Below are 15,955 nucleotides of genomic sequence, written 5' to 3' on the forward strand. Positions count from 1 at the left end.
CACGATCCCGGAGTCCTGGGATCGAGTCCCACATCCGGCTCCCGGCTCGGCGGGGAGCCTGCTTCTCCCTCTGACCCTATCCCCTCTCATGCTGTTTCTCTCTCTCTCTCTCTCTCAAATAAATAAATAAACTCTTAAAAAAAAATAAAAATAAAAATAAATAAAATAAAATAAAATAAAAAATGCTTTACTTCAAGAGCTTTCAAGGATTCCCTTTTTTCGTTAGTCTGTTACTGTGTTAGCCACAAAGAGGCCAAAGGTGTGGACTCTCTTTGGAACAATTTGCCCCTCATACATTGCTAATGGGAGTTTAATTGTAAATAAACTGCGGAGGAAGTTTGTTAATATTTATCAAGGGCCTTAGAAATGTTCGTCCCTTGGATCCAATGACTTTACTTCTGGAAATCTAAGACTAAGGAGTTACTGAGAAAAAAATATATATAAATGGATATATACCCACAGCTGTCTGCCATAGTCCTGAAAGTAACAGCAGCTCCAAGCTCCCACCTCAACAGAATGGGACAATGGAAATGCTTAACACTAAGAAAATGTATCACCCATTATGGTTAATCAATAGGATTGCATTACCCTGCCCTTAAAAATAATGATTATGAATAATTTTTGTACTTTGGGGAAATGCTTCTGATACATGTTAAGTGAAATAATTAGGCTCAAACTCATACTTACAACATGATCTCAGTACATAAATCGTAAGTCACGGGGAGAAATAAACCCATCATCAACAGTGGTCATTCATCCCCGGCACACATCATGAATGTTCTTTATTCTCTGTTGTCTGCTTTCCAAGCATTACACAATGGGCATGAATTACTTACATAATTAGAAAAAGTGTCCATTGGTCAGAAAAATGTCTTATTGTGCCACTGATTTATCAGTTACAAGTCAAACCAACTATAGTGTAGCTAATGCTCATCATGTACCAGACATTGTTCTAAGCAGCCTACTTACATTAATGATGTAATCTGCAAACAACTCTCCAGAGGATGTAAGTCCTATTATCATCTACGATGAACAGATCAGGACACTGAGGCATAGCAAGCAAATATCGTCTGAGTCTCCCAACTAGGAAATGATGAAGCCAGGACCTGGACCCTGCAATCCAGCCCAGGGTCTGTTTGCCTTGCCGCCTTACGGAGTGGAGCATGAAATGTTTTGAGTTATGCCCTATTTCCAAAGGATTCGGTTGGACTACTTAATTAAAGAAAACGAGGAAGCATTTTACCATTTGTGAAGTTCAACCATCCAAGATACTTTTATTGCTGATATCAAATCACCCCTTCGAGAGTCAAAGAAGGAGCAACCAACATTTGAAACCTCCTATAAGCAAATCCTGACTGGGGATGCATTCAATTCTCCCAATTCTGGGTAAAAACTTCACAGGCCAAACCCGAATGAGGTGACCAGGCAGAGGAGCCAGATCTGTTTGTTGTGAGACCTCATTCTTGCCCCATGGTATGTTACGATCTAAGACTTAATTATCTTTAACTAAGAAAAGATCATACACACAAGCAAAACACTAACCTACACACATCACAATTATGGCTTTGCTTATAAGCTTGGCTTTGCTCATGTGGGAGTTAACTGATGAATGGGACGCCCCAGATCCCGGATTCTGTGCAGGGCAGGTGTTAGCAGCTGGTGCCCCTTCAACACCTAAAACTCAACCCCAGGGCGCAGTCTTTGCAGGGAAAGGAATTAACGTTTCTTGAACATCTATTGCACGTAAGCTCCTCCACTCGGCATGCAAAATGGCTGCTTGACTGATTCTCATGTCAGTTCTATGTGGTAGATTTTTTTTAGGTGAGAAACAGTCCTGTACGTATGAGAGTGTAGCGGAGTGAATCCAGCAGTGAGCCTGCGGTATCTTCCCAATGTAGGTCAGGTTGCTTTGAGGCTAATTCCAACACCTTTGTCTGTCCTCGCTAGTCCCCACTGGTTCTGTCTGCCAAGGATACTGCAGGCCCCTCACTGCAATGGGGACAATGGTGGGCACACCCCAGACTCATGAAGTCCAGGCTAAGAACTTGCCAGAAATCAGTCTATTACTTTGCCACAGAACAAGTGTCACCATTCAAATTATTGTTCCTGGGAGTGTCTTAAAATACTAATATATCTAGTCAAAAATGAAATCTACTGACTGCCCCTTCCTTGCCTACAACTTAATAGGCCAACACAAAAAAGCAATAGCGTCCTTTTTAATCCATCAAATGCTGTTCTCTGAGGTTCCACCTGGAAGGAATTAACAGGGAGGTACACTTAGCATGCTAAGAGCAGGGGAAGCCGACCTCTCCAGCCGGTGGGCCTCCCTCCCTTCCTCGGCCGAGAGAAGAGTTCCAGTGGGAAGAGATTTGCATCTTGGCTTAACTGGTCACTCAGAGGCAGTGAAAACATCTCGTGTCTTCCAGGTCATCTAGAAAAGGGATTGACAAACTGGGACCGGGGGCTAACTCCAGCCCATCCCCACGGTTTTGCAGGGATCGTCAGCTTAGAATGGCCCTTCCAAAGCAGAGAGGTGGGGATGAGTGCTTGGCATCTAGCCAAAGCGAAGACCCTAGCTGGCCCTCACAGAAAATGTCGCCAGCCAATCCCCAGTCTAGAATGGATTGGGGCCAACTGTGTCCCTTGGTACAACCCAGTGGCCTCCTGTTGGAAACCCCACTTCCTCTGCACCTCTGGGCACAGGTGGATCCAGCCAGCTGCCTTCCTTTCCTGGGCAAACAGTAAAAACCCTTATCCACATCCCAGGGGCTGAGAGTGAGCTAGCCGATTACTGGACATTAATACCCCAAAGCCGCTTTGCATAAATAACACATTTCTGGGGCTGGCCATGCTGAGGTTCATTTATACTGAGGCCCACCTTCCCCATATGAAAGCAGCTTCCAAATCGTTCTCTTCTCCCCTCCCCCAAATTAGTTCCGGCCTCAGCCAAAGACACGCGGGTTCCCCAGGGAAGGCTGATAATTGAGCACTGCCTCAAACTGCTTTGTTAAAATCATTTTTATATTCCTGAGACACTGTCTCCCTTTTCTGTAGAAGAAAGGCAGCATTCTGGCACCAAAACATGCCCACAGCCCTCAGCAAACCCAGATGTCGAGAGCAGCTCAGAGACCATCTCTCCCAACAGGCCCTGGGAGTCTCCCTGCCAGCCCCTGGCCATCCAGAGTCTTCCCCGAGAAGAATAACACAATGTCCCCTCTGACCCCACAACTCCAGTGATATCTTGTGCTCTCTGCTACCCAGCGTGGTGATGCCACTGGACTCGGGCCCCTAAGACCCCCTGAGCACCCTCCTCTGAGCAGGACAGGAGGAGACAGGAGCCCCCCACAGGGAGACGAAGTTTCAGAAAGTTGCTGACACTGAAAACGTTACCAAGAGATAACAAATGTTCAGGACTCAGATAGCCTTGAGCGTAAATGAAATCCAGCAGTACGTTCAAAGAATAATATGCCATGACCAAAGAACAGAGGATGACTAAGTATTAAGATCATTTATATAATTCATCATTCTCATAATACATCATAGATCAAAAGGAAAAATGTCATTTTGATAGTTGCTAGAAAGTCTTCTGACAAATTCAACATCCATTTCTGATTAGAAAAAAAAAAAGAAGTAGGAGAAAAAGAAAGGAGGTTAATAAATAAGAAATATGAGGAAACCTCCATGACACAATTAAAAAAAAAGAATTTAGTAAGGAGACTTGTTCTAAAATAAATAAGCAAAACTTTAATGCCCTTCCTACATATCAAAAATTACTTATTAAAAAAAAATAATAGAAAAATACCTTTCTCACAATCACAAACGTCTGGGAAGAAAAGTAACCAAAAATCTTCCAGATCCATAGGAATAAAACCATTAAACATCACCAGCAAACTATGTACATTTGAGTAAATAGAGAATCACATCATTTTTTTTTCCTGGATGGTAAGATACCATTTTTTAAAGATGCCAGCTTCCCCTGAACGATTCTGCAAAGTTCACATCATCACAATAAAATTCACAAGACTTCTTTTTTTTTCGGAAGGGGAAAGAAAAAAGGATTTCAGAAGATGAGCCTTAGGCCCCTCCATATTATTAAATATATGAGAAAAGCCAAAAGGAGTTTTGCATCAGAATAATGAGAGGAACTTATACAACAGATGTAAAAATAATTTTTTTTTAAAGTCAGTAATTAAAGCCATTTGGTAGTAAAAACCAAAATAGACTAATCAACAGAACAGAATGTCAAGTCTGCAAAAAAAAAAAAATCACAAAAGAAAAGTAGTTGCTAAAACAATGGCAGAATTTTAGAATAAATCGAAAGACGAGAGACTTGCCAGCTAGATTTCAATCAGGAAACACCTCCTGTAAGCTTTTCACAGATTTCATACGTTTTCCATCTGTTCCTCCTTCCCCGACACGCCGGCGATATCCGGCCAGCGCTGCCCTGTGGCCCTGGGGACCCCGACTTGTGCAGGCCCATCGTGCACATCCTGGTTCCCCTCTCATTCCACAGCATCAAGAAAACAGGTACAAGGTCAACAGTAAAAGACAGACAGAGATCTCACCACACTGAGTTTTGAAGTGAGTGCTAACTCGGTTTAGGATTTTGCTATCAGACTCACACCACTAAGACCGAGCCGGGTACCTGTCGGATTTTGCTATCAGACTCACACCACTAAGACCGAGCCGGGTACCTGTCTAAAGACCCATGAGATCTCCCTCCGCCTGCAAGAAAACGTCCAACTTCTTTAACGTGGCATAAAAGACACCCCACAACCTAGCCCCTGCCTACCTTTCCACCTTCCTAGGTGGCTGATTCTCCCCAGACTAGCTTTATCTCCCCCTGCTTCGCCCTCCCACCCTCACCCCTCACCCCCCCCCCCCCGGGCCGGGCTCTGGGCTCTGGGCTCCCGGCAAGGGGTCCTCTGAGCAAATGTCTCCTTTGATCGGGGCTGCTCACCCTAGCCCTGCCCCCAGTGTTCTGTCTCGCTTCCTAACCGCCCCCTGTGCGCCGTAGTCCCTGTAACAGCCTTTTCAGGGCTGCTTATATGATACTGTGTTCTATTCTATTACATTATATTGCTACACTACATCATATTATTTATTGTATTATATACGTATCTGTTTATGTGCCCATCAACTCCCTTAACAGCAGAGACTTAACCTCTCTCTGCCTCCAACTCCTCATTTGTAAAATGATAAGAAAGTCACACCTACACAAAAATGATCGATAATTAAGTGAGGTAGCCCATGATGGGCACTTGGACAGCCCGGCCCAGAAGAGTATCAGTAAACATGAGCTCTTCTTACGATCACACTATCTGCCCTTTTTTTTTTTTTTTTAATCCATTTCAAGAGCTCTCCTTAGCCGGGTAAAGAGGCACCAAACCTTTAGTGGGTACCAGGTGATTATTTCCTTTTTTCTATTTTTCTGTGTATTCATAATGAACACATATTTTTCCTAAGCTTAAAAGATATTTGGGTCACAGAAATTATCCTCAATCAGAGCATGTTTGACCCATCATCTTTGGAAGAAACGCACAGGGTGGATTTATCTCCAGGACATGGTGCCCGCGAGCATCAGCTGCGTGTCGAGACGACCCAGAGTCATCTACTGACTAAGTTCACTTCATGCTCTGATAAGCCCCACAGGGCCTGTGATCGATAACTGTAATGCAGAATAATCACAGAGGTTTACATCCATTACCTCTCCCCGTTGAATACCATCTGGAGAGCACTCCAACACTGCTTTAAAATTCCCAAGTGCGCATTTACACTACAGTTCATAAGGTTGCCATTGTGCATGGCTATGCTTTTACGTGAATATTTGGATGTGGTGCCAGACAGGGGTCGCAGCCTGGGGCCGTGGGCTCACAAAGCCCAGAACAATGACCACCACCATCAGAAACAGCGTTCTGATGATTTAGCCCAAGGATGGTAAGGGAGTGGCTCTAGGTGCTCACAAGTTCCCAGGACAGGCATTAACAAAGAAAAGGCCCCTGGTTGAACCCAGGACTATTCTAGAAGGCCCCCCCAGGGAAGGGATGCCCCAAGTTGTCACACCTAAACGCTGAATAGGGCGACAGTAAGGTACCATGCCGTGGCTGGGGTCTCGTGAGGAGGAGAACTGCATCCAGCCTTGAATGGACAGCAGTGTGGCCAGAGCCGTGGACGTGGGGCTGCCCGGCATCCACTTCCTCAACATGAAAATGACAGGCTGGCTTCCAGTCTCTCCTGGCTCCAAGTTCTATCAGTTCATGATTGTGATGCAGATAATGGATTACCCATGTGGCGTGGTCCTCGAGAAGGGCTTTTGTGAACATCCCACAGCACGCAGACTCAGGACAGCTCTAAGTAATCCTCTACTCGGTGCCTCTCTGAGATTTACCAAATTAGTGTAGCTCAACTGTCTGGCACTGGGGGCTGTCGGCCCTTTTGTTTAATTTCTGTGGAAATTATCTCCGTGGTCAGATTTCATAGGGTCTAGCCAGTGTTTGATGTAAAGGTCATGAGGGTGTGTCATCACTGTAAGATGGGACCCCACACCATCCCATTTCCTCTCTGCCTTAGCTTCACCTTTGGGAGTTGCCCTCCTTTCCTGCTCTCACATGGACACTTGATCACCTAGCCTCTGCCACCTGTCTCTGCAGCTCAGACCGGGACGCTGTCTAGCTTCCTGACTCCTGAGTCACCTGGCCACCAGCTGGAGGTGGTGATGGAGAAGGTAGCCCATTCCCTCTTTAAGTCCACGTGGAAATAACAGCCACATGATCTCCGTGGCCCAGGCACCTGCCACGGAACAGACGTTATACATTTATGTAATGAAGCCCTTGCTGGTCTGTTATTCACCACTGGTGCTTCTCAGGGAGTATGAGACCCAGAAGCCAGGCTCCTGAGCGATAACTGAATAATGAACTAAACACGGGAAAAGCCCTGTTCTTCTCACTCATCCAACCCACAAGGTGCCAGGTGCTGAGACAGACCTAATCTCCATCCTCTAGAACATACCATCCAGAAGGAGAGAAGGTTGTCACTGCACAAGGGGTGCAAGGAGTCTCTACACAAAGTGGGGAGGGCATTGGGGACCACTCAGGCAAAGGATGATGCGTAGCTCCCTAAAAGGCCAGCAGGACTGGGGCAAGAGACAGTCAAGATGGAGCAAGTAATCACTGGCAGAGGGACCAGCACTTGCAGAGAGTCAGATGTGACAGATCACCCTGTTTCGGGACAGACACCTGGGTGCCTCCCAGGGACAGACAGTGAGATGCCTGGGTGTGCTCAAAAGCCAGGTCAGGGATGGCCTTGGGAAAAAGCTGAAGAGCCTGAAATTTACCCTGAGAGCTATAGGGAAATACTAAAACCCTTCCAGAATTTTAAGTAGAGCAATGACATTTTAGAAACATGACAGTGTAGAGGTTGGACTGAGGAGGGCTTCTTTGTACACCTGAAGACCAGATGGCCACTCACTGCTCAGCCTGATAGGTGGGTGACGTCCCCAGAGGCACGTGCTCCCACCCAGCCCGGTGCGAAGGGAGTCCACTGACCCTCATCCACAATCCTTGTGTCTCTCAGGAGCCCAGGGCTCTATGTGACAACTGTCTTTTTCTTATTTTTCTTCTAAACTCCGAAAGCAATATACGATCACTGTAACAAGTGAAATACATACTTGATTCTTTTCATTTCTTATTCTTTACTGGAAGGAAATGAGATTATACCATAAAAATTTGTCTGCAATTTGCTTTTTATATTTAACAAAATATCATCCTTTCAAGTCACTAAATAGAGGTCTACCTTTTGTAAGACCTGCACAAAACTCAGTCATCTATAACAAGCTTTATTCAACCATCACACTATCAACAGGCATCAAACAATGAACCAACATGCATCTTTGTACATAGGTATTTAGAATAGAATCCCAGATGCGAGACAGTTGGGTCAAAGATTTGTGTGTTTTTTCTCCTAATAACTCTTTTCATATCACTTTCCACAGACTTAGAGGCAATTCACATCGCCAGCAGCAATGCCCATTTCCCAGCCTCATCCCCAACACAAATGGCTTTTTAAAATTTCTGTTCATCTGATGGGTCCTAGGCCAGCATCTTGTTGGCTTCATCAGGCCCTTCCCATCAACAAGATGGAGCCCCTTTTCATGTGATTTTCTGCCATTTGAATTTTCCTTCTCCAGACTGCACTTACTCCACCAATTTTCTATTGGGTCTTCTTTCTGCTACCAATTTGCAGAAGCTCTTTCTACATTAGGAATCTAAAGTCTTTGGCCACCACACATTTCCGCCATTCTATCACTTATCAGTGGACTTCATCTGAGATCAAACCTTTACCTTCAACACTTGCTTTATGAAATCAAAAGTGTTTATCTTGTCTTTCATAGTTTCTCGGTTTCTGATTCTGACTGTTTCTCTTCCACCCCAAGGTTTAACAAGGATATTTCATTGCTAAATTGTCTCTCTGTCTGTCTGTGCTGGGATCACGTACTCAAAATGGCTACCTACCTTAAAGCAGCAACATACTATGGTGCTCGCACTTTAACTACCCCTGGAGCCCTGGGAAACCCTCCGAAGAAAGATGAAGGGAAACGAAAATCATGATTTTCTAAAAGTAGTAAGGAGAGCTGCCAAAGGCAATAAAATTTTTTTAGATTAACCATCATATTCTCCCTCCACCTCATTAGACATGAGCCCCAAAAGAAAGTCACTCTTCTGACTCTGCTCTTGTGATCTGTATTTAAACTGAAAAATTTTGGGCACCTGGCTGGCTCATTCGGTTAAGCGTCTGCCTTCGGTTCAGGTCTGTGATCCCGGGGTCCTGGGATCGAGCCCCGCTTCGGGCTCCCTGCTTAGCGTGGAGTCTGCTTCTCCCTCTGCCTCTGCCCCTCACCCCTGTTCATGCTCATTCTCTCTCTCTCTCCCTCTCACTTACTCTCTCACTTGCTCTCAAATAAATAAATAAAATCTTTTTAAAAAATTATTTTAAAAAACTGAAAAATTTCAAAGCAGCAACTAACTAGAGGCTAAGTCCTTTAAACCCTAGAATCCACACCACCGAGTCCACAGAAAACAAGGAGGTTGGGGAGGAGCTGCGCTGCATCAGCACCACGCCCACATCGTGGCACTCAGGGAGACAACTGAATGCATGCTAGACATACAGGGTCTGAACATGCTGGAACGTGTCACAGTACCTGGCTGTGATGTCATATAAGCTTACAGCATGGCAAATAGGGACATATTGTATTTTTAATATGGTACCTTTAAGATTGCACACCCCCCCCCAAGACCACCAGTCCCCTAAGCTCTAACACAAGTTGCTCAAGGGTGGGCCTTCATGGCCTTGCTCCTGGTTCCTCCAGCCCCGCCTGGCACACGGCCTGCCACACCATGAACACCCGAGAAACTCATGACAAAGCACGTACCCAAACATGGCAACGAGCAGGTTGACCAGCAGGATGTTGGTGGAGAGCATGTAGATGCACACCAGGGGGATGGTGATCCACTCGGGGAACCGAGGAAGGTTGTGCTCATCCAGCTCCACACACAGTGGCTTGGACTCATTCCCAGTGAAGGTGCAGTGGGCAAAGTCATACGTGGTGCCTGAGGATGTAGAAACCAAAAGGCAAGGCGAGGACCCTCTGGAGGGGGCAGTACCACAGCACCCCGGGGTGGGGCAGGGGGCACAAAACAATGATCACGTATTGAGGAGGGCTTGGAGTGGTGGGGATGGTAAAAAGTGTTTGGGTTCCATAGACGTTGATGAGATAAAATCAACAAGACGAGCTGATGAATTGGAGATGAGGGATGAAATCATAGGAGATGTCAAGGACAGGATTTGCACAACTGTGTGAATAGTAGTGACAGACCCTAGAATGGGGGCCTTGGAGGCCTTGGAGAAAGTCCAAGTCCTCACATAGGACTAAAGCCACTGAGGTGTAGGGTTCCTGAGGACGAAATGCGCTCCCTCAGGTAAAATGGCGAGTACAGCGTGCAGAAGGGAAATAATGCCAACGACATGCCTTCTCCTCGGGGCACAGGAAAAGAGCTAAGGTCTTGGAAGAGGCTGTAGCAGAAGAGTCCAGGACAGCCTGAGGCCAAAAGGATAATGGAAAAAACACCAGGGAGCTGAGAAATGCGACCAGTAGGGCAGGGGAAACACCGGGATCATCGTGTCCTGGCAGGACAGAACATGAGAAGCCCAGGCTATTGTCAGCATCATAAAGATGCTTTCGACAGCTCACTCAAGACACATGCTGGGCTCCATGTGCCCTGCACTTTCCTCACGTAAACCGGGCACGTGCACATCGATGTCATCTGCACCACATTATCCTGCCTCTAAAAGAGGCGGAGGCCAGAAGTTGAAATTCCAGGTTCCCGAGCAAAATTTTCAATACTGCTCTTTCGGAAATAAATGGGCACCCAGTTATATAACAGAGTACAACTCACAACGCCCATTTCTACACTAGTGAGGTTCATTGCTGTCAATTGCCACATCGCTGTTGAAAACATAAGAAACACTATTTTCAAGAAGTTTCAAAATTGCAGACTAACATTGTTGGGCACATTGGCAAGGCGGAGTAAAAATCCCGCTCAAACACAAAGAAAAGGTCGTGCGGGTCAGCATTCACTCCATGGTGTTGGCCCAACTCCTGCTGTGGGTCAGAGCAGGGAGCCCTGGGGTCTGGTTCTGGAAGCAACCGCCTGCTCCCAGATGTCCCCTCCCAGGCCAAGTCAGGCTCACCATCCACATCGCTGGGCACCTGGCCGAACATGGCCAGGTAGGGCTCGTAGATAACTGAGCGGAATATCCACCTCCAGCGATGCTCGTTTTGCCTGAGGATCCCTTGCCTGGCCACACCAAAGGCCACCATCCACACCGCAAAGAGGAACAGGAAGAAGAACACATCGATCAGCTGTCAAGAGAGGACAAGAGAATGGAGTCAGGTGTGTTCCCCCCGGCGGCTCGTCTGCTCATTTGACCCCAGGGAAGGGCGGAGGTTCTAGTCACCCAGTGTTCTTGCTAATTTTAAAAATGGCCATTGCCACCTTGGGGTCTTGGGACATCTATCTTTCAGAATTAAAACTGATGCATTTTTGCCTGTAGGTCTCCAAACCAGCTCAGCAACAGACACTTTCTGGATGAGAGACAGGCTTGAGAGCAAAAGAGGGACCCAACTCAGAGTACCTGTCCTTCTCTACCTCTCATCGTGCTCCCATTCTTGAAATCCCTACATTGTGTCCTCAGTGCTTTTTCTAAAGAAAATAAAAACTATCTTTATGAGGCAAGAATGCACAGTTTCATATTTTTTAACTTTTTGCACGCACAGCATGACTTCATGGTGACTTGATGTCTCAGATATGCTTTGAATTAAAACCACAAACTCAAAAGAACCTCAGTGTTGGAAAGCAACCTCCAGATGAGCTAATCCAAACGCCCATCTGATTTAAAGACAGAAGCACGGGAGGTTTGGGTCATCTGGAAAACAAGCTTAGGAAACCAACATCTTCGGTGTTGGATGTCCCTATGAAACAGGGCTGGTAGCACTAATCCTATAACTATACTACGTGGCTATAGAATTGAAGCCCTAATCCACTGCACACCTCCAGACAAACATATTAACTTCCATGGTCCACATCTATAAAATGGGTATAAACATCCCTATCTTGCCTATGCTCTTACTGAGCTGTGACTCAGTTTGCCTCATGTGACTCAAATGAAAGCACCTGGTAAAGAGTAAAATCTGAATAGATATCTTTCTTAGCACTGCCCTTAGTCAACCACTTGCTCCTACTAGTCATCTTCTGTTAAATTTTAAGCTGGGAGAGAGGCCCCTGACAAAAAACACATCAAGGAAATCAAACCTTACCAATTGTGACATGTCTATGGGCAAAACCCTTCTACCGACAATGGAAGGAACTCTGGTTCTAGCAAGGTGAATGACAACCACAAATATTCTCCGTTCTTACCATCCTCTGCAACATTATAATCTTGGGTCCTAAATTTCTGCTTACGGTGAAAATGTGGATCAACCTTAGAGTGAATATAATGTAATCCAGGCAAAAGATGACTCGTCCGGAATACAAAGAGGTTTTATTAGAAGGGTGGAGCCTATGGAAGGAAGGGGAGCAGAATGTGTGAGATATTGACAAAACAGTTCAAAATTTTGTTTTTAAAAATAACCAAACACGAAGAAACAGAGTCGGGGCCCTGGGAGTGAGTGGAAACAGGCCAAGGACACCACCTGTCAGTCTCTGGTCTTCTGCTCCTATGGCCTCCAGGACAACAATGACATTGCATAAGATAGAGCTTTCAGAGGTTCTTGCCCTTGAATCCTTCATCCGCGAACACTGCTACTGCAAGAACCCAATCACATTATCGCTAACTTCCTGGCCCCTGCAGCCCCTATAATGATCCCAATCCCCATCCCCGCCCAACCGCTTGGGAAGTGGCTCTGCCAGGTTTCCCGTAATTAGATTTACCTCATTGATGCCAGATCATTTGATTAGCTGACCCCCTGCTAATGTGTTCATTGAAAGCTATATATGCCTTCTACCTGGAATTCTCTAGAAATTATGTGGTTCAAATGCTGAACCCAAGCAGAAAGTGAGTTTTTACTCACTTCAAATTGCAGAGTGAGCATGGGTAGGCGTAAATATGAAGAGTCAGGCTTCTCTGCGAGGGGACACCATGCATGCAGCTCAAGTATGACCAGGAGCTTTACCTTGAAGCTACTGGGGGAAGGCAGGCCTGGAGGGAGGCGGGCATGGGCAATGTAAGCCACGGTCTGGGCGTGCCTCGATTTCTCTACCACATGGAGTACACATTGCTTTTCAATGGTGATTCTAGACTGGTTTTTCTCATCCTGTACTCTGGCTTTGGGAGGACAGTCTCCATAGCCAGCAGCCAAGCACAAGTGCATTTTCAAAGATTATATGGCTCTCCTCAATTTCTAACCATCTCCCGTAATTCTGTACGCACCAAGAGAAACACGGCCAAGAACTTCTCAAGTATAGATCACCAAGAGGGAGCAGAGAGGAGATGCAACTTTATTCCAACCAAGCTGTGTCTCGAAGAGGCCGAGACAATGGCGTTTGCAATAATCTCGAAATGGGGGAGAATGGGGAAACAGGCTCATCTTGGGCTTGAGACATCAAAGATCTTTTCTTCACCTCTCCACCCAAGAAGATCCAAAAGCACCTGAAACTGGCAAAGGTGGTGAGGCCTACTTACCGAAACACAATGCCTGCTATGAAGTAAAAAAGCCCAAGCGTGTCCATGACATTCCACAGGTCAGTAAAATAGTTCACCCCATTCATGTACCACTGCAGCATGGAAAGGGACAGAGAGAGAACATCAGCAGCTGGGAAACATCAACTGCTTCCAGATTTTTTTTTTAAATGTTCACACATTTTTTTTTCCCAGATCCTTTTTGAGCCGACAGTATGCCCTACCACATGCCCCAAGATATTCCAGGGGGATTAGAAAGTAGGTTGCACACTTGCTGTTCCGTTATGCATGTGTTGCTGACAAAGTCAGAAAAGGGACTCCTGCATCCTTACTGTTCTTTAAAGATGAACCTGCAGACAGTGGGCCCAACCTGTGTGGGCAAATGTGGAATACCCAGGCCATCCAGTACAGTGGTGTAAGCTGTGCACTGCACAACTCTAGAGGGTATTAGCCATACTGTTGTCATCATAGAGTTGTGTATTTATCATAAATACTTTTTGGCACATGGCAATAAAACATCTTGATAGAAAGTTTTTTTTTTTTTAATTTGCACACAGGGATTGTATGTGGCACTTGTGAGAGCAGATAAGGTTGCAGAAATGACTGACGGGAACAGTGTGCCTCAGTGATCCTTTCATCATGTGTGTGTAATTGTCATGATTTCTTAGAAGAAAGCATGTCAGGAGATAAACAGAGAAAGGACGATCCAGGAGAAGACTGCATCTGGACAGCCTCTTGGTGATCTGTCTGCCGGGTCTGGGGCTTCCAGGGGGCACCTCTGACCCTCTCGTTCGTCCGTCCATTTCAAACACATGTACTGAGAGCCCACAGGATTCCAAACACCTGTGCCGGGCTCCTGGCACACAGGACGTCAGATTAGGTGCGACAGGAATTCTCAAGGAAGCTACCGGCCCCGAGACAAAGGCAGTCATTAGACGTCCTTAAAATGAAACGTGGTCAGGACTGGAGGGGAGCTGGGACAAAGCCCAAGGGAGCTCAGGTAAGGAAACCAGCATACTGCCTCGTGCGAGGCAAGAAACCAACACCAAGGAAGTGTCATCAGCTCGAACCTTATGATTTCACTAAATGAACGCACCCCTATGGGTCCATCTGATACTCAGATATCACGTTTCCTATTCTGTCCCCGAAAACAAGGCATAGGGAAACAGAAGCTAAGGAACTTGCCCTAGGCAGACGGCCAGCAAGTGTCAGCCTCAGGGGTTCTGGGTCTCAGAGAGTTTCATCTTGAGCCTTACGCTGCTTCCCTACATCCCACAGAGACCCTACAACTTTAGACTTGGAAGGGATTCAAGAAACATCATCCATTTCTCAAGAAGTATTTCCTTTTCTTCATTTATAAATGCAAACAGCAGCTTTGGTGGACAAAGGTGATGGGGGCCTTACGCAATCAAGCCCCAAGGAAATAAAATCTCTCCCAGCCGCAGGGTGGTGACCACGCTCCTCTGTGGGATGGCTGAACGGGTGGGTCCAGAAACCAAGTCAGCATCCCTCACCGTCCATTGGGGTGGTCCCAGTCTCACTGATTACCCACCAAGAACCATCTGCGAAATGAGAGCAGGTGGGACAGGCCCTACCTGCCCCCCGCTCCCCCTCCAAAACCCTGGTCCGGGAGGCAGATACGTACAGGGCAAGCCACAGCCCCAGCCCGGCTCAGCCTTTCAGAAGCCTGGCCTGAGCGATGGGAAAAACCCTAAATTGATCGATTCTGGGGCTTGGAGTCACCACTGCAGTGAGAAAGCATTTTTTTTTATGAATAGAGGCCTTTTTTCTGAACGGAATGACAGAGAGAGGCTATATTCATAAAATACCAGAACCACATTTCGCCGTATCTTTCAGGATTTGGGGATTCAGTGAGCCTTAAGACTGAACAGCGCTTTCCACAAAGGGATGGTGCAACTCGTCTCATGTTACATAAACATCCACAATTTGATTACTGGGCATTTGTACCTATGAACTGCCTTGGTGGAAAATTTCAACTCCGTACATTACATCTGCCCCCAGGGAAGGAGACATAAGGAGAGTAGGTTTTGTGATACCCAGTCACAAGCTACAACAGGTAACATCCTGTTCGGTTCTCTTTTTCTCCTAACAAGTGTGAATTAGGTTCATTAAGACAGCGCCAGGTCAGCAGAGGAAAGCAACCTGAGGATTCCAGCCGCGGGAGCCTGCAGCCAGAAGAGAAACAGCGACCCCGAGCGTCAGATTCCTTGAACAAGGAGACTCTTGGAGGCCATGTCCCGCGGCCCGGCTCACAGACTGCAGGATCAGCTCTCCCACAGCAGAGCTGGACTTGAATCCCCGATCCCAGCCCTCAGCCCAAGGCGCTCCCGAATCATCGCCTTAATACACAAGACTGCTGAATTAAACCAGTCTGTTCAAAATGATGTTTAAAAGGAAAGAAAAGAAACATTTGCTCAAAGCTATAGGCCCGCGTTATCACCCTAACCTTCAAACATCACCCGTAGACAGAATAGGGGGACTCAGCCAGAACCTGTGGGTGTCACCTCCTCCCGGCAGGCCCCCGGAATGACTGGGAAGTGTGTACCTTACCCAGGCACCTTTATAGCCCACTTCCCTCCCTGAGGTGCCTGCCCACGTGCACACCCTTCCCTCTACTCAGTGTCCCTGCTCTGTGCAACACCGCACACTGCACATGGGCAACACCGCACACTGCACCTGGGCAATCCTTCACACTGCACCT

The 15,955-nt window shown here is 46.5% G+C and overlaps 1 protein-coding gene across 2 annotated transcripts in view; it reads right to left on the reverse strand.

Moving 5' to 3' along the window:
* Positions 1-15,955, reverse strand: part of TRPM8 (transient receptor potential cation channel subfamily M member 8) — a 111,099-nt gene that overhangs the window by 15,921 nt on the left and 79,223 nt on the right. For both annotated transcript variants that reach the window (XM_032395253.1, XM_032395166.1), the window contains exons 18-21: positions 13,237-13,328; positions 11,973-12,114; positions 10,747-10,918; positions 9,428-9,605 (exon numbers count right to left, since the gene is read on the reverse strand). In XM_032395253.1, the coding sequence (XP_032251144.1) occupies positions 9,428-9,605; positions 10,747-10,918; positions 11,973-12,114; positions 13,237-13,328 (584 nt within the window). The remainder of the gene's footprint in view (positions 1-9,427; positions 9,606-10,746; positions 10,919-11,972; positions 12,115-13,236; positions 13,329-15,955) is intronic.

Source organism: Phoca vitulina, unplaced genomic scaffold (genome assembly GCF_004348235.1).
Source record: "Phoca vitulina isolate PV1807 unplaced genomic scaffold, GSC_HSeal_1.0 scaffold1, whole genome shotgun sequence".
NCBI lineage: Eukaryota > Metazoa > Chordata > Mammalia > Carnivora > Phocidae > Phoca > Phoca vitulina.